The following is an 18,889-nucleotide window of genomic DNA, read 5'->3' as shown; positions in this document are numbered from 1 at the left end:
CCTCCCTTTGCAGTAGGACTGTCTCCCCACTCACCCTGTGGGGATGTCTCCCTGTCCATACAATGCCCGTCCTGTCTTTAGTGGGGGTACCCATCCCTGAGAACCTCCCTCTGCTTCTTCCCTTGACTAGATTACTGCCGCAAGGCATACAAGAAGATCCACGTCACCAGGGTGGAGGAACGAGTCACCACTATCTGCCAGCGAGAGAACTCTTTCTATGTGGACACGGTGCGAGCTTTCAGGGATCGTCGCTATGAGTTCAAGGGGCTACACAAGGTACCAAGCTCAACTTCTGGCTTAACTTTTCTTGCCAAGACTGGGGACCTCTCATCTCTCACTGAAAACCCAAGCCCTAAAGGATTGCTCTAAAGCTGAAGCAGAAGCTTTTTTATTTGAGAAGGATGTGGTAGAACTCCTGACAATCTGTGGCTTCTCACTGCCAAATCTTCAACAGCTGCTGCCATGGCATTTACTGCCTCTGTGGTGCTGTCAGAAACAAAGCTGCATCTCCAGTTTTCACTGGGTTTAGCAAATCCTCAGCTAGTCTCTCTTCTGATACATCTGATCTGGGCAGTTCAGTCTGGGGCATTCCTCCTCTGGGGCATCAGGAGAAGTGTGGCCAGCAGGTCGAGGGAGGTGATTCTGCCCCTGTACTCTGCTGTGGTGAGACCCCACCTGGAGTGCTGCGTCCAGCTGTGGAGCCCTCAATATCAGAAGGATATTGACCACTTGGAGTGAGTCCAGAGGAGGCCACGAAGATGCTCAGAGGGCTGGAGCCCCTCTGCTATGATGAAAGGCTGCAAGAATTGGGCTTGTTCAGCCTGGAGAAGAGAAGGCGCCGCGGACACATAGCACCTTCCAGTACCTGAAGGGGCTACAAGGAAGCTGGGGGGGACTTTTTACAAGGGCCTGAAGTGACAGGACAAGGGGTAATGGGTTTAAATTGAAAGCGGGGAGGTTAAGATTAGATATCAGGAAGAAGTTCTTCCCGGAGAGGGGGGTGAGGCACTGGGACAGGTTGCCCAGAGAAGCTGTGGATGCCCCATCCCTGGAAGTGTCCAAGGCCAGGCCGGATGAGGCTTGGAGCAACCTGGGCTAGTGGAAGGGGTCCCTGCCCATGGCAGGGGGATTGGAACTGGATGATCTTTAAGGGCCCTTCCAACTCAAACCGTTCTATGATTCCTACATGGAGGAGAGAGCCAAGCTGAGAAGCAAGATCAAGATCTTGGGTTAAGGAATAGTTGATTCCACCTAGTTCTCTGCTGGTTGAGGCTCATGCTAGAGGACACCATGGCACACTACTCTTGGTGCATGTTGAAGGCAATGACTCTAGCTCTCAGAGTTAATTAATGAGCTGTTTGCTTTGTGGTTACTCCCAGCTGCCTCTTCTACTATGAATCACGGAGCTGGTAGAGACGCTTTTTCTGCAGGGGTGGTTCTGCTGTTATCCAGACATCACCAATTGCCACAGGCAGCATATTCAGTCTTGCCTGCGCACGTGGTGCAGCAGAGCTGATGCAACCGGTCAGTGCTGGCAGTGCTGGGTGACAGTGACAATCAGAATTCAGAGTTACAGTTGGTGCTGCAGGCCCCTCCTACCATGTGGCAAAATGCCTCTGGCCAACTCTTCCTCTGCTGCAAAAGAAAAAGGAATGTTTAGCTCATGCTACTGATCTTTGGTAAAAGTACTGTTCTGAAGTTGTAATGCTATACTGGGACTGAGGGAACACCTGTTGGATACCATGAGTAGTGTTCTGGGGATCATCTTGACTCTGTCTGTGGCTTGCAGGTGTGGAAGAAAAAGCTGTCTGCAGCAGTGGAGACAGGAGATGCCTCTGAAGTGAAGCGCTGCAAGAACATGGAAATCCTTTATGAATCCCTGCAGCTGGCTCATAAGTGCATCCTCAACTCTTTCTATGGCTACGTCATGCGGAAAGGGTGAGTCTCCCCACTGGGCAATGCGGGAGTCCTCCAGAGAGGATGCTTGGGAACTGGGATTGTCCTAGGGAGGCTGTCACTTGCTTCACCTGCTTCTGAAGCACAGGGACAAAGGTGGGTGCTGCCTGTAACACTCTCCTCTTGCTTCTACTAATGACTTCTCATCCTGGAGACTCCTGCCAGACACTGTGTTGGGCTTAAGTGATGGATGGCATCTTGGCTGTTAGTGGGTTTTCAGCTTTTCTGAAGCATCTAACTGGGGCAAGGAGAAAAATCTACCAAGGGCCAGTGTTGATGCTGTTTCTTGCCCTTCTTCCTCTGTAGGTCCTCCTTCCCTTTCCATATCTGGGTTTGGGAGGCAGCAATTCACGTTCTTTGCTTTGACTTCTCTGCTCACAGAGCTCGCTGGTACTCCATGGAAATGGCTGGCATTGTCTGCTTCACAGGAGCAAATATCATCACCCAGGCCAGGGAACTGATCGAGCAGATTGGGTGAGTATGTGCTGAGATAGGGAAGAAAGGTCTGTCTGCATCTGGGACAGATGTGGGAGCACATTAAACACCTGAGCTTTCAGCAGTCAGTGTTGAAGATTCAGATTTCTGACACTGCTGTGGTTATTCTATTGTATTATGAGGGTTTGCTTTGTAGAAGGGAGCAGAGAGTGGATGCAACAGGCTGCCTCTGCTGTTGTGGGGGACACAGCTGATCCTCACCTACCATCCACTCCCGTCCTGACAGTAACCTTCCTTCCTTAGGAGACCTCTGGAACTGGATACCGATGGTATTTGGTGTGTCCTCCCCAACAGCTTCCCAGAGAACTTTGTCATCAAGTCAGCTAATGCCAAGAAGCCAAATGTGACCATCTCCTACCCAGGTGCCATGCTGAACATCCTGGTGAAGGTGAGTCTTGCACCCATTCAGGCCAGCTCTTCAGTCTGGGAAAAAGGATGTGAAGGGCTGACAAGGAAGGGGGGCTGCTCTTCCATTTCTGCTCCCCATTAGTGAGCAGGACATTGGGGCTGATGGCCCTGCTTGATGCACAGCTGCTCTCTGCCCCAGAGAGTGTTTGAGCAGAGGGAGAGACTCCAATACACCTGCAGCAGAGAGGGTGGTGTGTAAGAGCCCAGGCTTGGTGCATGCTCACCTGTGCAGGCTGGGAGTCCAGACAAGAGCAAAATCCAAACCCATTCTGTGCTTGTGCCAGCTTCTCTAAAACTAAAGAATATAATTTTAGCGTCCAAAGCATTTTTCTTCTCAAGAGGCAGGCCAGGTGTTCTGATTTTTGAGTCCTAAACTGTGCTGTAGCCTTCAGAGGGGTGCTCAGTGATTCCTTTGGGCAGGGTGTGCCCAGAGGGCATCACCTTGTGTAACTAGCCCAACTGTTGAGTGAACCTGTTCTCCTGGGGCTATCCCCTTAGGAAGGCTTCACAAATGACCAGTACCAGGAACTGCAGGACTCAGCCACTCTCACCTACATCACACGCTCGGAGAACAGCATCTTTTTTGAAGTGGATGGACCATACCTGGCCATGATCCTCCCAGCTTCCAAGGAGGAGGGCAAGAAGCTGAAGAAAAGGTGAGATTTCAAAGCTTAAAATATTATGACTTGCCCTGTGTAACAGATTGAGGGTCTTTTTCCCTTCATGCATGTGGGGCACGTTGGTCCTTGCCCCTGGAGCTGGTAGCTTCCTTGATTCACTGGCTTTAACTGGCAAGTTCCTTACACTAAATCATCTTTGAATCCAGCTATCCACTTGCCTCCAATGCCATACTATGGCAATAAGGTTTAGAAGAAAACATTTCTCCAGCTTGGTGACCAGACATGATCTCTCTGTTTTGGCTTTGAGGTATGCTGGAGAACTTTGACTTTCCTTCTGAGGATTTCTGATGCTTCTTATATTCAACCTAATCTGTTTAAACTCACCAGTTCCTGCCTTCCCATCTCTCAGGACATCACAGACCTCCAGTAATGCTTCTCCTAGATGTTTCCCCTTCCTTCTCCATGTGGAAGAAGGAACAGGTCCTGCCATTACTGGCACATTACAGAATAGTTGTACTCACACTTCACTGATTTCTCTGCAATCTCCTAAATAGGAACACAGTTGCAGTAGCAACCACTAGCTAGAGGGGTGCTCACAGACCTGGATCTAGCTCCAGGAAATGCTGTCGCTGCCCTCCACCACCCTCTGTCCTTACAGCTCTATGCTGCTTTGTGCTTAGTGCCCCATGAGGTGAGCCCCAGCATCCACCGTCTCCTGTCAGTGCCTTGCTGCAACAGTCCCTGCCAACAGGGTGGAGGTGATGCCAAGCACTTGAGTGGGCCTGCTCTTAGGACTTGTACCTCAGGGCTTCTTGGTTTCTTGTAGTTTGGGGATGTTAGCATTTATTCCTTGGTCACTTTCTAACCGAAACAGCCTGGAGGTGGCTGGCACCATGGTGAGGGGAGACAAGACTGTCCACAGGAATGTGGTCAGGTGGGAGAAGGGCTGCCAAGTGATGCAGAGTTGAGAATCCCCTCTCTTCTCTCAGCTGATGTTCCTATAAGATTTTTCTTCAGACATACAAATAATTGGTAGGGCTGTGAAATGCATAGAAAAGAGAAAAGGAGAGAGGGAGGAGCGTTCCTATATTCATGTCATGGCTACATCCAGTTTCCTCTGAAACCCTTTGCCAGCATCTGAGCTGATGAAGTTTCCTTCTCTCTAAGCTTCTTCCGAATATCTTCCTCCATTTCCCTTCTTGAGCTCTCACCTCCTGCCCTTTACTTGTATGCAATTAAGATCGTTCTCCCAAGCAGCATGAATGAGCCAGGACATGAACTGACTGCTTTTCCAGACCAAGTTGAAACAGTTGGTAGAGCCGCTGTAGATATTCTGAAGTCATCCTAGTACCAAGCATCACAGCTCCGTTGAACACGCTGGATGGTGGCATGGGGAGAAGCGCCCTGGCAGGAGGGTCACCACTGGGACCCTGGACGTGTCCTTTGGTGCAGGCCAGGTTTTGCCCATGCTACGTCTCCTAGGTACGCGGTATTCAACGAGGACGGGTCCCTGGCTGAGCTGAAGGGATTTGAGGTGAAACGCCGGGGAGAGCTGCAGCTGGTGAAGATATTCCAGTCTTCTGTATTTGAAGCCTTTCTGAAAGGCAGCACGCTGGAGGAGGTCTACGCGTCTGTGGCCAAGGTGGCAGATTACTGGCTGGATGTGCTCTACAGCAAGGTAAGCACAGCTCAGCACGTCTGTGCTCCGGAGGTGGAGCTGGAGAGGAAGTGTCAGAGCTGGTTGGGCACTGGGAAGGGTGGAACTTTGCTTGCCAGAGTAGGTTTGCTGTGCCTTTGATGGTCACCCCCACCTTATTTCTGCTGATTTGGCTTGCTCAGGCTGCTGTTTAGTGTCTTTCAGTGCTAGGGCTCTTCGTTCAGCTGTAACTGTGGATGAGTTGTGTCCTTCAGGCAGCTCCTTTGTGGAGCTGATCTGGTGGCCCTCATCCCCCAGGGACATTGTCTGAGGACATTCTCTGGGGCAGAGAATGACAGCCACTTGCCTGCGGAGAGTTTTATAAGGAGTACAGAGGCATGAGGTGTACAATAACTGGGGTGAGCAGGAAAAACAAGAAGCTGGGAGGTAAGAGGGACCGAGAGCCTGGTTGGTTCCTTCCATTTTGTAATGACCTTGTACAGAAATTTCTTGGTGAGCCCAGCTACTCTGTGTCCTCAAGACAAAGCAGTGCTGCCACAGCCCAGCCACAGCATAGAGTGATGCAAGCCTCAAACCCACACTCTCCCTTTGCAGTAGGTCATGTTGGCAGCTGCAACAGGGAGCAATTCCCAGGCTCCCCATAAAGAGCCATACCAACTGGATGTTAGCGCTTCCCATATCTCACCGCAGCAAAGTTTGATCATTAGGTTCTTGCTAGCTTTAGGGTCTTTTTCCTCCCTTTCAGGCTGCCAACATGCCTGATTCAGAGCTGTTTGAGCTGATCTCAGAGAACCGGTCCATGTCACGCAAGCTGGAGGACTACGGAGAGCAGAAGTCCACCTCCATCAGCACTGCCAAGCGCCTGGCAGAGTTCCTGGGGGACCAAATGGTGAAGGATGCAGGGCTGAGCTGCCGGTTCATCATTTCCAAGAAACCCGAAGGGTCTCCAGTCACCGAGAGGTAACCCCATCTTGAGGTTGGCAGGCCTTTTGACTGTGTGGGGACAACCAAGGGGGAAAAGGCAGGGTAGCTGGAGGTGAGCGAGCTGGCATGGTGTGGCTGAGGGATCACCTGTTTGCAGGCTCAGACCATGAGCAAGACTAGCGATGGGCAACATCATACAACTGCTGCATGGTCGCCTTGCAGGGATGGGAGAAGAAGCCTGAAGGGTCTTCACAGGCTGGGAGAGGGGATCATGTGCTGCCGGGACATTGCTCTATGTGGGTAATAAATGCTTCCCTGCTTTCCCCAGGGCCATCCCCCTTGCCATCTTCCAAGCAGAGCCCAGCGTGCGCAAACACTATCTCCGAAAATGGCTGAAGAGCCCCTCACTGCAGGACTTCAACATCCGTGCGGTGAGTGGGGCGTCCGTGTGGATGGCCTTAGCTCTGGGACAAGGGCTTGTACCTTTTGGAGGCGTAACCTGGGCAGTGGCTACTTGCCCTTGCAAAGTGGGGTACAGGAGTCATGGGGAGATGCTTGCATCTGGTGGCCTTCTGCTCAGCTTTGCTTCCTGCTGCTCTGCCCTCTTCAGATTCTGGACTGGGACTACTACATTGAGAGACTGGGCAGCACCATCCAGAAAATCATCACTATTCCCGCAGCCCTGCAGCAGGTACAGGGAGGAGCAGGAGAAGGGTTTTGGTCAGCAGGGCTCAATGTGATTTGGTGATGCTCTCCAGGTAAAGAACCCAGTGCCACGGGTCAGGCATCCAGACTGGCTCCACAAGAAACTCCTAGAGAAGAATGATGTGTACAAACAGAAAAAAATCAATGAGCTCTTCACTTCAGAGGGCAAGAGGCAGGTAAAGAGGGCAAGGGAAAGGTGCTAGCTGTGGTGATGGGGCTCTTATGCAACCCATCTCCTTATGCTGTCCTTGCTTCCTCAGGTCCTCTCCAACCAGGCCCTCGAAGAGACACCCAGCTCACATATTGGTGACATAGAGGACTTTGGGGCTTCCAAGACCCTGCAGCCACCGGTTCCCATCGCAAATAAGCGGAAGCGAGTCCCTGCAGGAGAGGAAAGCCAACAGATGTCCCAATACCTGGAGCTGTCACAGTCCTGGCGAGAGATCCTGGGTCCACCTCCGTCCCTGGGCACCACCAAGGTAGGTGAAGCAGATTGGGCAGGCAGTGACCTGGAGCTGTGCTTGTCCACCCAAGCAGCTTGAGTACTGCCAGGAGCGAACTGTGGGTCTCCTGAAACCCTCTGCATTCCCATGGCTTAGGACTACAGGGAGAAATAGAACCATGAGATGGAGAACTACAAGCACTGATGGAGAAAAGGGGGGGGCAGTGTGTTCACAGCTGTGGCAGGAACGTGATGCAGGGATAGGGGATGGAGGGCTTGCTGTGTGGTGCAGTCTTAGGGGGCTGGGAAGCCTGTGCTTGTTTCTGTCTGGACTTGTGTGCTGTCCCCCCGCTCAGGAAGAGCAGCTGGTCTGGCTGCGCTACCACAAAAAGAAGTGGGAGCTGCAGGCTCGGCAGCGGTGGGAGCGGCGGAAGAGGCGACGTCTGGAGGACGGTGGGGTGACAGCAGGTGGAGGAGTGGTCCGTGATGCCCTCTCCAAGGGACTGAGTAGCTACCTGCGCCGGACAGCACGCAGCATCCTGGACTTGCCCTGGCAGATTGTGCAGGTACTGGGGAGGGGACCTGCCACGGAGGGCAGCCCAGGGCATAAGCCTTGCATTTACACTGTCACTAGTTGGTGAAGTTCAGTGACTGCTGACCTCAACTGGTATTAACGCTGGGGAGGCCAGGTGGGGCTGCAAAGCTCACACACACCTGCATAGAAACCAAAGCCATGGTCATTCTTGGTGGTGAATCTGGGGCCTGTGTGTAGTTCAGCCCATGAGCAGCACTGTACAGTAGTCACAGAACTGCAGAAACACTGGTTGAGGTTGGAGCAGCACTGGGATCCATCTGGTTCAACTGCTCAAGCGGTGCCACCCAGAGCCACTTCCCCAGGATAGTGTCCAGATGGCTTTTGAGTATCACCGAGGCAGGAGACTCCACAACTTCCCTGCACAACCTGTGCCAGTGCTCAGTCACCCTCACAGTGAAGGAGTGTCTCTTGATGTGCAGAGGGAACCTCCTGTGTTCCAGCTTGTGCCCACAGCCCGTGGTCCTGCCACTGGGCACCCCTGGGAAGAGGCGGCTCTGTCCTTTTTGCACATCCCTTCAGTTATTTATATACACTGAGATCTTCTTGAGCCTTCTCTGCACCAGGCTGGACAGTCCCAGCTCTCCCAGCCTTTCCTCGTATGAAAAATGCTCCAGGCCCTTCTTTGTCCTTGTTGGACTTGTCCCTTTGCCCTTCGTTGGACTGTCTCCAGTATGTCCATGTCTCTCCTGTACTGGGGAGCCCAGCACTGGGCACAGTGTGCCTGTGATGGACACGGGATTCCAGTGATGCCTGGAAGCAGCCACCATACAAACACAGAGGTGGGTGTGAAAATGCCATCCAGGCATTTTCACAAAGCCTCATTATGCACGACCGTCTGAGCCCACCCCCTCATCACCCACTTCATCTTCCGGAAAGGCCTTCATAGCTGCCCGCAGCCCTTGTGCAAGCACCAGCGTGAGATGGGAAGGCTGGTCTGGGACACTGGAGTGACTTGGCTGATGTGGAGGGCCAGCTTGAGCTGGTTGGCCAGCCTTAGCTGAAGTTTTCTCCATGGTGCCCTAGGGCAGCAGCAGGACATGGGGACTCTGAGAGCCCCCTGCTCTCTTTGTGGCCACCAACTGGCACCAAAGTGCTCCACAGCTTAGACGTAAGCACTGATAAGGTGTTGGATTTCTCTGCTAACATTACCATTGTTACCCCCCTGGCCTGCAGATCGCAGAGACCAGCCAGCCTGGGCTGTTCAGGCTGTGGGCGGTGATTGGGAGTGACCTGCACTGCATCAGGCTGACCATCCCCCGGGTCTTCTACGTCAACCAGCGCATCCCGAAGCAGGAGGAGGGAGCAGCCTACAGGAGGGTGAGGACCTGCCCCTTCCAGAAGGGGAAAAAGCCGCTTGCATTGAGATGAGGTGCTTTGCCTCTGCTGCAAGCAGATACTACAAGCCACTGCCTTGCAAGACCCCATTCTCCCACTCCACAGATGTACCTCATCCAGTCCCTGGCCCCTCTGCTAATCCCAGACTGCCCAGAAAACAGGTTCTCTGTTATGGGAATTTGTAATGTGCATGAACATCAACCACAGATTTCCTTAGGAGAGAGGAACACTGGGAGCTGGGCTGGCTCAGACCCTAACTCCTGGCAGTGGTGCTGCATGGTGTGACATGATGTGCCCTGATAAGCATGTCCCTTGCCTTGGCAGGTGAACAGGATACTGCCCCGCTCAAACTTAGTTTACAACCTGTATGAATACTCTGTCCCTGAAGATATGTACCAAGAGCACATCAATGAAATCAATGCCGACCTCTCCGCTCCAGACATTGAGGGAGTGTATGAGACACAGGTAACTCCTGGAGCTCGTTTCTGAGGACTGCTGACTGGTAGCTCGATAGTCTGAGTGCTAGTGGCACAGGAGGACAGCTGGCACTTAAAAACTCAACAACTTGGTGAGAAACACTAAAAATCAAAGACCTTGCACAGCAGAGTACTGGCAGATGTACCTGCATTTGTATGGGCAGACACTGAGTATCAGCGTGTGGTTTAAGGCATGTCAGGGAAAGGGGGTTCAGTTTATTTGGAGTTAGGAAACTTGGGTGAAAGAAGGCCTTTAACCAGAAAGGGTGATCTTCCTGTAAACCAAGCCAGAACCAGCCTGGTGGTGTTTGAACCAGAAAAGGTAAAGGGTATTTAGAGTAAAGGTGAGGGAAAACCCAACATGTGTGTAGTCATACATAGGTCTGGGTGGCCTGTCCTCTAAAATGATGTCATCAAAGCTTTAGAAAGGAGGATAGGATACAACTTCAAAGTTTGCCAAGAGCAAGAACAACCCAAACAAAGTTCAATACAAAGCAATCGAGCCGAAATTAAATTTACTACTGCTATTAATGCTGAAAGCCTGAAAATGAAGATGGAAAACTGGGATGCTGGCTTCTAATGAGGACACTTGTTCAGCAGCTCAAAACCTGGTGATGGGAATTTAATCAAGACGACATTGTAATGTCAGAACCTGACCTGTGTGTAAGTGGCAGAGTAGGTTCCACCATTGTAAGAGCAGAGCTGTATGTTAAAGAAAGCATAAAGGCAAGTGAATTTGCTAGTAAAATGCAACGTAGAATTATTACGGATCAAAAGGCTTTGCCTAGGTAAGACAAGCTGGGTGTGAGCAGTGGTCCCATTAGCTACAAAATGCTTTGTGAGATGCAAGAGGCTGCAAGGCCAAAATTGTATCATAAGGCTGGGAGACGTCAGTTACCAAAGTTGTTGGTATAGCCTGGAAACTGTTCTAGTGTGTCAAGATGAAAGAAATGAATGTTAGCCACCTTAAATATCTGCTTTTAGAAAATTTGAATAAAGGTCCCACAAGGCAAGGCACAACTCCTAGTTTCGTAAGCAGGGCCCAAAACTTACTTCAAATTACTCTGCCAAAGTAACTAGTATGTACACAAATCCATCTCTCTTATTTCCTTTGAGGGTGCCAGAGCACTGGAACAGGCTGCCCAGAGAGGTGGCGGTGGAGTATCATTCTCGGGAGATATTCAAAACCCACCTGGATGTGTTCTTGTCCAACCTGCTCTGGGTGAACCTGCTTGGGCAGGGGGGTTGGACGAGATGATCTCCAAAGGTCCCTTCCAACCTCTAGCATTCTGTGCTATCTGTACGAGATCATCTGTTAGCAAACCTGACTCCTTTCCACTACCACAGTGTTTAATAATCAGGACTAAGTAAAATCAAGAAGCAGAAAAAATTAGCAACTGATGTAAAATGAGGCATTAAAGATATAAAAGGAAGTGAGATGATCAAGGGGTTGCAGCATCTGTCATACAAGAGGAGGCAGAGTGAGCTGGGACTGTTCAGCCTGGAGCAGAAGAGGCTCAGGGGACCTCCTTGATGGGAGGGGTAAAGGAGAGGAGCCAGGCTTTTCTCAGTGGTGCCCAGAGAGAGAACAGGAGGCAGCAGACACAGGCTGAAACATGGTAAATTCTGTGAAAATGTCAGAAAAATGTCAGAAAAAAACTTTTCCTGCAAGGATGGTTGAGTGAGTTGCCTGGAAGGTTGTGGAGTTTCTGTCCTTGGAGATGCCCAGGACTGCGTCCAGCGGGGTTCTCTGCAAGGAAAGATCTGTGTTATCTTTAAACATCTGCAGTGCAATTCTGAGCATGGTCTCCAAAAACTTAGCAAGACTAACACAGGAGAACGATGAGGATGCGAGGGAGGCAACGGCTTCTTTGCAGGGATGGGACTTACAGACATGGGAACGCTTTGGTTTGCTAGAGAGATCTGAAAATGGAGTGTACTAGGGGTCTATAAAATCATACTGACATCATGAGGGCAGGATTAGGCAAGGAATGTTTATTGCTTCTCACTGTTCTGGGACTAGGTCCCACAGCAAATCACTTAGGAGGAGTCTTCTGCAGCAGTAAGTTAAGCTGTAGGGTTAATAAAACAGGGCCAATCAGTGGTGGATCTCCAACTGTGCTGATTATCTGGTGGTTCAGATGAAGCCTTTGTCTTGAAGGAGCACCAAACCACAAATTGCAGAGCTTCAAGAATGCCTAGATATCGCTTCACACATCCTCCCAAGTACCTGCTGCTGTCCTTGATGGTGGGATTTAGGGCTAGACAGCAACACGTGTGAATTAAGATACCTGTTCTGTATCTCCAGCACTGGCAAGGGTGATAATATCAAAGTCATGCTGGAGGTACCTCAGATACGTTCTACCTGTGGTTTTTAAGCCTGTTTGTTCTAGGTCTGAAACCTCCAGGAGGGTCTTGGTAGCAGAAGGTTCCAGTACATCTCTCCCCACTGTTACAGGTGCCGCTGCTCCTCCGTGCCCTCATCCACCTGGGCTGCGTGTGCATGGTCAGCAGGCAGCTCGTCGGGCAGCTGGCGGGGCGGGAGGCTGAAACCTTTGACATTGAGCACCTGGAGATGCGCTCGCTGGCCCAGTTCACTTACCTGGAGCCAGGTGAGGAACCCTGGGAGGGGTGCTCCTGGGACCTGGTGCCCGTGGGTACCACTGATGTTCTGTGTCCTTAGGAAGTATTCGCCACATCTACCTCTACCACGGCTCCCAGGGCAGCAAAGCACTTGTGGGCCTCTTCATCCCCTCGCAGCGCAAAGCTGCTGTCTTTGTGCTGGACAAGGTAAGGTGGGACTTTAGAGGCTGGGGAGTTGGGGGTGCTGGGGGATGAAAAGCTGGCCATGAGCCAGCCGTGTGCGCTGGCAGCCCAGAAAGCCAACCGTATCCTGGGCTGGATCAGGAGAAGCGTGGCCAGCAGGGTGAGGGAGGGGATTCTGCCCCTGTACTCTGCTCTGGGGAGACCCCCCTTGCAGTTCTGCGTCCAGCTCTGGAGTCCTCAGCACAAGAAGATATGAACCTGTTGGAGGGGGTCCAGAGGAGGGACACGAAAATGATCAGGGGGATGGAGCACCTCTCCTGTGAGGAAAGGCTGAGAGAGTTGGGATTGTTCAGCTTGGAGAAGGCAGAGACTAGCAATAGGACAAGGGTGATGGTTCTAATAAAAGAGTGTATAGTTAGACTAAATCATTGAAATTTGCTACAGTGAGGGTGGTGAAAAACTGAAACAGGTTTTCCAGGGAGGTGGTAGATGCCTCATCCCTGAAAACATTCCAGGGCAGGTTGGTGGGGGCTCTGAGCAACCTGATCTAGTTGAAGATGTCCCCACTTATTACAGAAGGGGTGGACTAAATGACTTTTAAAGGTCCCCCAACCCAAACCATTCTATGACGGGGGTCAGGCAGTGGAAGGTTTCTTAGCGCGTTGCACACCCTTCCACATTTCGGCAGGGCTTGGTGGAAGGTATCGTGTGATGCACAGAGGGAAGAGACCCCTGGGACCATGCAGCCCAGGGTCCCTCTCCCCCCAGCTCCAACCTGGTCCTCCTTGGCTGCAGGTACGCAGCAACCAGATGCCGAATCTCACCACCCTCTTCTCAGTGGAGCGCAGCGCACTGCTGGAGAAGGTGGGTGAGGAGCTGCTGCCCCCAGACAAGCACACCTTCGAAGTGCGTGCTGAGACCGACCCCAAGGCCGTCTACAGAGCCATCCAGCGGCTGCTGCTCAGCTACAAGGTGAGATGAAGGTGTGAGGAAAGTACCTGCAGGACCTTGTCCATGCAGGCACGTGGGAAGGGGAGGATGCTGTGGAAGGTACCGGTGCACCAGTTCCAACAGTGCCTGCATGTAGCTGCTGACCTGAAGGTCAGTGGTAAAAGCGGGTGTTGCTCAAAGGCTTTGGCCTGCTTGGGTTGGTTTGCCCAGGGCAGTGCCAGCAGCGAGGCCACCTCAGTGCCTCCCGACATCCCTGCACTCAGCTTGGGAGCTGGTTGTGTGGAGGTGGATGCTTCAGGAGTGTTGGGGTGTGCTGTCCCCACTGTGGGGACCTGCTACGGGGACAGGGCATCCAGCACTGCTGGTGTCCTGTTGAGCAGAGGGGCTGGCTGGAGCGGTGCACCAGGACATGTCCTCTTCTTCGCACAGGATGAGCGCCGGGGCCCCACGCTGGTCGCTGTGCAGTCTAACTGGGACCTGAAACGGCTGGCGAGTGGGATTCCCATCATTGAGGAGTTCCCCTTGGTCCCCATCCGGCTGGTAGATGACATCAGCTACTCGGTCCTGGACTGGCAGCGCCATGCTGCCCGCCGCATGATCCGCCACTACCTCAACCTAGACACCTGCCTCTCCCAGGCTTTCGAGATGAGCAGGTGCCTGGGGCGACCGTGTTCCCCTGGGCTGCCGTGCCCTTGATGGGACCACAGGAGGCTGCCTTGCCCCTTGAGGGTACAGGCAGGGGTTACTGTCTTCTCTGCAGCTGAGCTCACTCCCATGACCATTCACCTCTCTGTGCCCCAGGTACTACCACATTCCCATTGGGAACCTCCCCGATGATATCTCCACCTTTGGCTCTGACCTGTTCTTCTCACGCCACCTCCGTCGTCACAACCACTTGCTGTGGCTCTCGCCTACAGCCCGCCCAGACCTGGGGGGTAAGGAGGCTGATGACAACCGCCTGGTCATGGAGTTTGATGAGAGAGCTTCTGTGGAGATAAACAACCCAGGCTGCTACTCCACAGGTAAGGAGGGAGTGGGGTGTTAGCACTGAGCAGGGGCAGAGCTGGGTCCTTCTCTGCATGTGCTGTAGCGGGATGGATGTGGTCTCCAAATAGTCTCTGTGTTGACAGTAGTTATCAGCAGCTTTGGTGTTTCAGCAGTGATCTGGCCAAGGGGTGTGCAAGGGGCAGGGAGGCCTCACCTGCAATGTGTTCAAGCATCCAAATACAGATTCTTTCCTAATTCATGGCCACCGACAGCAGCACTCAGAAGACCACCTGCAGTGTGTCAGCCCAAGGACAGACTAGCTCAAGTGCTTGTTCCTGGTGACCCTAGCACAAGTCTTTCTCAGAGGCAGAAGTAGCTTGAGTGATAGTTCTGAGCTCCTCTGCTGTGGCAACACCTATAGATCGCCCTTATGACTGTGAAAAGTACTTCTGGCAGAGGGGCAGGGAAGGTGTTCTTTGCCACGCCTGCCTGCTGAGAGGTTGTGTTCGCTGTTAGTGTGTCTGGAGCTGGACATCCAGAGCCTGGCTGTAAACACGGTGTTGCAGTCCCACCACATAAATGACATGGAAGGAGGCTCCAGCATGAGCATCAGCTTTGACGTGATTCAGCAGGCATCCCTAGAAGACATGGTGACAGGGAACCAAGCTGCCAACATCCCAGCCAGCTATGATGCCCTCTGCTCCAACACTTTCAGGTATGGCTCTAGGAGCCAGCAGGAGGTGGAACATCTGGGCTCCTTCCTGGAAGGTCCCCTTGGGGGTCCTGCCTCTCATTTGCTCCTGACTTTAGGCAGGCTTGTGCCAGCAATGGGGTCTGTGGGGTGCTCTAAACATAAATTCAGGTCTTGAGGGTGGGGCAAGCATCTTCTCCAGCAGACTTTTGAAGATCCTGGGCTCAGAACTGCCTGGTGGCTCAGCCAGCAGATGTATGGGGATGTTGATGAAGACTTTGTTTCCTGGTTCTTGTTTCTTTGTGCTTCACCAGGTTATAGAGACACATATTTACCCTGTGGCTCAGGTGCCAAGGGCTCACTTGTCTCTACTCTGGCAGAGTTCCCACTGAATCCTCCAGCATAGCTGAAAACATGTACCTCTCTGGAAGGGGGAAGGGGTTGCTCATGGCTGGTGGGCTGATGCTGGTCTCTGCTCCCTGTCAGGATCTTGAAGAGCATGGTGGTGAGCTGGGTGAAGGAGATCACACAGTATCACAACATCTATGCAGACAACCAAGTCATTCATTTTTACCGCTGGCTCCGCTCTCCTTCTTCCCTGCTCTACGACCCGGCACTGCACCGCATGCTCCACAACATGATGAAGAAGCTTTTTCTGCAGTAAGTGAGACCTGGAGCATGCCAGGCTGGTGAATGGGGAAGGGAGACAGGTGTGGCATTAGTGACCAGGGTGCTGTTGGCATCCAGAGTCACTCATCTCTGCTGCAGCCTCTAGAGAGGTGGGCAGCAGGCTGGACCTCCCATACTGAGCTCCCTTGTGTGACACTGCTAATATGCTTGATTTCTGACTGTGCTGGATCAGCACATCCTCCATGGGTTGCATCTGCTCCTTGGGCTTTGCCTTCCTGCCCAGTGACTCCCGCTCCTGTGCCCTGCCTACAGGCTGGTGGCTGAGTTCAAGCGTCTGGGCTCCTCGGTGGTTTATGCCAACTTCAACCGGATCATCCTGTGCACCAAGAAGCGGCGCATCGAGGATGCCATCAGCTACATGGAGTACATCACCAACAGGTGTGGGGTGCTTGTCAGGACGAGCCTGGAGATGAGGGTCCCTGCTGATGGAGCCAAGGCAGGGTGCAGGGCTGGGAAGGAGGATACTGATTTTTTTTTTTTTTTTTTTTGGCCATTTGACAGGCCTCAGCACTGAATTTAGATTTTTTTTTTTGTTAACAAAGCTACTAAAGGGATAAGGCTGCCCAGTTTTCTTGCTGTCATGGCTGGAGTAGGGATCTGTCCCTTACCTGTCTTCTGTAAGTAATATTCCATGAATACTCATAGGAGTCAATCCAGGAGAGACCTTCAGGAGAAGTGGAGGTGCCCAGCTCAGCATCCCACCCACGGTACAGGCACCTTGACACAAGCATAGGCAGCCAAGACTCCTTGGGCACAGCTTCTCCTGGGGTCTCCCCCAGTGGTTGGATGGGAGAGGGGAACCCCCTCTCTCCTTGCCAGCATCACCACCTCCCCACAGTCTTCCATGGAGAAGGCTCCAAACAAGGGATGGTGCCAACACTGTGGGTGACTGCAGTCTCTTCCCTCCAGCATCCACTCCAAGGAGATCTTCCACTCTCTGACCATCTCCTTCTCCCGCTGCTGGGAGTTCCTGCTCTGGATGGATCCAGCAAATTATGGAGGTATCAAGGGAAAAGTGGATTCTCGCATCCACTACAGGGAGGTAAGAGATTGGAAGCGCTCAGTCCCCCAGGAGCAGCGTGCTGGGGGTTGAGCTGGGTGGGGAGGCTGGGCACAAAGAACCACTGCGACGTTGCTGGCTCCTCCAGAAGGACACCAGCAAGAGGCAAGCTCTGGAGGAGGAGAGTGAGGAGGAGGAGGAAGAGGCGGTGGCGGGGAATGAAGAGGAAGAAGGGGAGCCACAAGTGGAGGAGCTGTTGGAGAACAGCTGGAACATTGCGCAGTTCCTGCCCCAGGCTGCCTCCTGCCAGAGCTACTTCCTGATGATTGTGTCAGGTGAGCTGTCCCAGGGAGGGGACAAGGTCACTTATGCCTCCCTAGTTCCAGGGAGAGCCTGCAGTGGGGCAGCTGCTGATGCAGGCTGAAGCTGAAGCCTTGCACATGTCTCCGCAGCCTACATCGTGGCAGTGTACCACAGCATGAAGGAGGAGCTGCGGCGCAATGCCCCCGGGAGCACCCCCATCAAGAGGAGGAGCACCAGCCAGGTGTCGCAGGAGGCACTGGGGGAGAGGGGGGCCATGCCTGGTGAGTGCTGAGCCACAGTGTGGTCCTGGTGCAGGCGGAGAGCCACCCGCCTCGCTGTCCCCATATGCCACTGTACGCTCAAGTGCTCTCTGCTCCTTCTCTCTAGGCATGATCACATTCTCGCAGGATTATGTGGCCAATGAGCTCACCCAGAGCTTCTTCACCATCATTCAGAAGATCCAGAAGAAGATGGCTGGTTCTCGTAATGCCACTGAGCCTTCAGACATGTTCCCAGTGCTGCCTGGCTCCTACTTGCCGCTCAACAACCCAGCTTTGGAGTTCATCAAATATGTTTGCCAGGTCAGTAGGGTGGGCAAGGCCCCTTTCCTGAAGGTTTGCAGTCAGGGCTGAAATTCTGGTCCTTACCCATGGCTCAGATTTGCCGCAGCTTTTCTCCAGGAGTGATCTACAACGAGTTTGTCTTGCCCCGCATCCATATGGGGTCACAAGGGTATGAGCTGTCCTGGTGAGACACTCTGCTGGTAGGCTCACCTGGCTTTTGTTATTGTAGGTCCTCTCCCTGGATGCCAACGTAACCAACCAGGTGAGCAAACTGCGCCGGGATCTGCTGCGCCTCATTGAGGTGGGCGAGTTCTCAGAAGCAGCCCAGTTTCGGGACCCTTGCCGCTCCTACGTGCTCCCTGAAGTCATCTGCAGGAACTGCAACTTCTGCAGGGACCTGGACCTGTGCAAGGACCCTGCCCTCTCCCAGGTGCAGCCCCTTCCTGGGAACAACAGAGGCCTCAGCATGGCAGTGCTGGGTGCCGGTCACTCACACTACCTGTTGTCTCTCTTACGCCCCTTGCTTTCAGCTCTGCTTGCTGATGGTAATCAGCCTCACCTGAAGACCATTTTCTCTTCACTTCTAGCTGTTTGTGACAGGTCTGAGCATCCCTTGGCTTTGGCTGATGCTCTGTCCTCTCCAGAAACCAGTTACACCGTCTCAGTGCTTGGGAATCTTGGTGCTCACCTCCCTCCTCTCTGTCTCTAGGATGGGTCAGTGCTGCCCAGCTGGGTCTGCTGCAACTGCCAAGCGCAGTACGACTCCAGTGCTATGGAAACAGCGCTGGTGGAAGCCTTGCAGAAGAAGCTGATGGCCTTCGTACTGCAGGACCTGGTGAGTGCAGGGCTCCCCTGCTCTGCTTGTCCCCCTGGCTGGCTGAGGCCAGACCTATTAAATCTGCCCCTGGCAGAGGGGCTTGGCCTCATCTCCTCGCCCACCTAAAACTTCTTGGCGTCCAGGTGTGCAAGAAGTGTCATGGTGTGAAGGAGACGCATATGCCAGTGTACTGCAGCTGTGCTGGAGACTTTGCCCTCACCATCTCCTCCCAGGTAAGCTTGCACCCTCCTGCCTAGCCCAGCCCCATGCCAGCAGCTCCTGGAGGGATAAGGAGGCTGGTGGCACCCTGTTCTTTCTCTGCCTCTTCCCTAACTGCTTGTCCCCTGGAACCTGCTGTGCTGCCCTCTGCCCCACCAGCCCTGCCCGGCCCCCCCTTGGAGCCCCCCTGCCCAGGGGTACTGGGCAGCATCCTTCCCTCCCTGCTCCCTTCTTCCCAGACCTTCATGGAGCACATCAGCCTCTTCCAGAACATCGCCCAGGAATACGG

At 53.1% G+C, this 18,889-nt stretch overlaps 1 protein-coding gene across 1 annotated transcript in view; it reads left to right on the top strand.

Annotated features, from left to right (window-relative positions):
- The window catches only part of POLE (polymerase (DNA directed), epsilon, catalytic subunit), a gene marked incomplete at its 5' end in the record, with an annotated part of 33,384 nt that overhangs the window by 9,673 nt on the left and 4,822 nt on the right, over nt 1–18,889 (top strand). The window contains 30 exons of the mRNA XM_010158239.1: nt 131–276; nt 1,790–1,938; nt 2,338–2,430; nt 2,695–2,839; nt 3,358–3,515; nt 4,962–5,157; nt 5,882–6,096; nt 6,389–6,491; nt 6,671–6,751; nt 6,819–6,941; nt 7,026–7,244; nt 7,564–7,773; nt 8,976–9,119; nt 9,462–9,602; nt 12,072–12,225; nt 12,297–12,403; nt 13,175–13,351; nt 13,760–13,983; nt 14,132–14,352; nt 14,834–15,032; nt 15,495–15,668; nt 15,951–16,076; nt 16,608–16,740; nt 16,847–17,033; nt 17,151–17,282; nt 17,389–17,582; nt 17,794–17,994; nt 18,274–18,399; nt 18,525–18,614; nt 18,840–18,889. Coding sequence (XP_010156541.1) covers nt 131–276; nt 1,790–1,938; nt 2,338–2,430; nt 2,695–2,839; nt 3,358–3,515; nt 4,962–5,157; nt 5,882–6,096; nt 6,389–6,491; nt 6,671–6,751; nt 6,819–6,941; nt 7,026–7,244; nt 7,564–7,773; nt 8,976–9,119; nt 9,462–9,602; nt 12,072–12,225; nt 12,297–12,403; nt 13,175–13,351; nt 13,760–13,983; nt 14,132–14,352; nt 14,834–15,032; nt 15,495–15,668; nt 15,951–16,076; nt 16,608–16,740; nt 16,847–17,033; nt 17,151–17,282; nt 17,389–17,582; nt 17,794–17,994; nt 18,274–18,399; nt 18,525–18,614; nt 18,840–18,889 — 4,618 coding nt within the window. The remainder of the gene's footprint in view (nt 1–130; nt 277–1,789; nt 1,939–2,337; nt 2,431–2,694; nt 2,840–3,357; nt 3,516–4,961; nt 5,158–5,881; nt 6,097–6,388; nt 6,492–6,670; nt 6,752–6,818; nt 6,942–7,025; nt 7,245–7,563; nt 7,774–8,975; nt 9,120–9,461; nt 9,603–12,071; nt 12,226–12,296; nt 12,404–13,174; nt 13,352–13,759; nt 13,984–14,131; nt 14,353–14,833; nt 15,033–15,494; nt 15,669–15,950; nt 16,077–16,607; nt 16,741–16,846; nt 17,034–17,150; nt 17,283–17,388; nt 17,583–17,793; nt 17,995–18,273; nt 18,400–18,524; nt 18,615–18,839) is intronic.

The sequence above is a fragment of the Eurypyga helias genome, unplaced genomic scaffold (genome assembly GCF_000690775.1).
Source record: "Eurypyga helias isolate BGI_N326 unplaced genomic scaffold, ASM69077v1 scaffold3319, whole genome shotgun sequence".
Classification (NCBI taxonomy): Eukaryota; Metazoa; Chordata; class Aves; order Eurypygiformes; family Eurypygidae; genus Eurypyga; species Eurypyga helias.
This window is presented reverse-complemented; position numbering and strand designations above follow the sequence as displayed.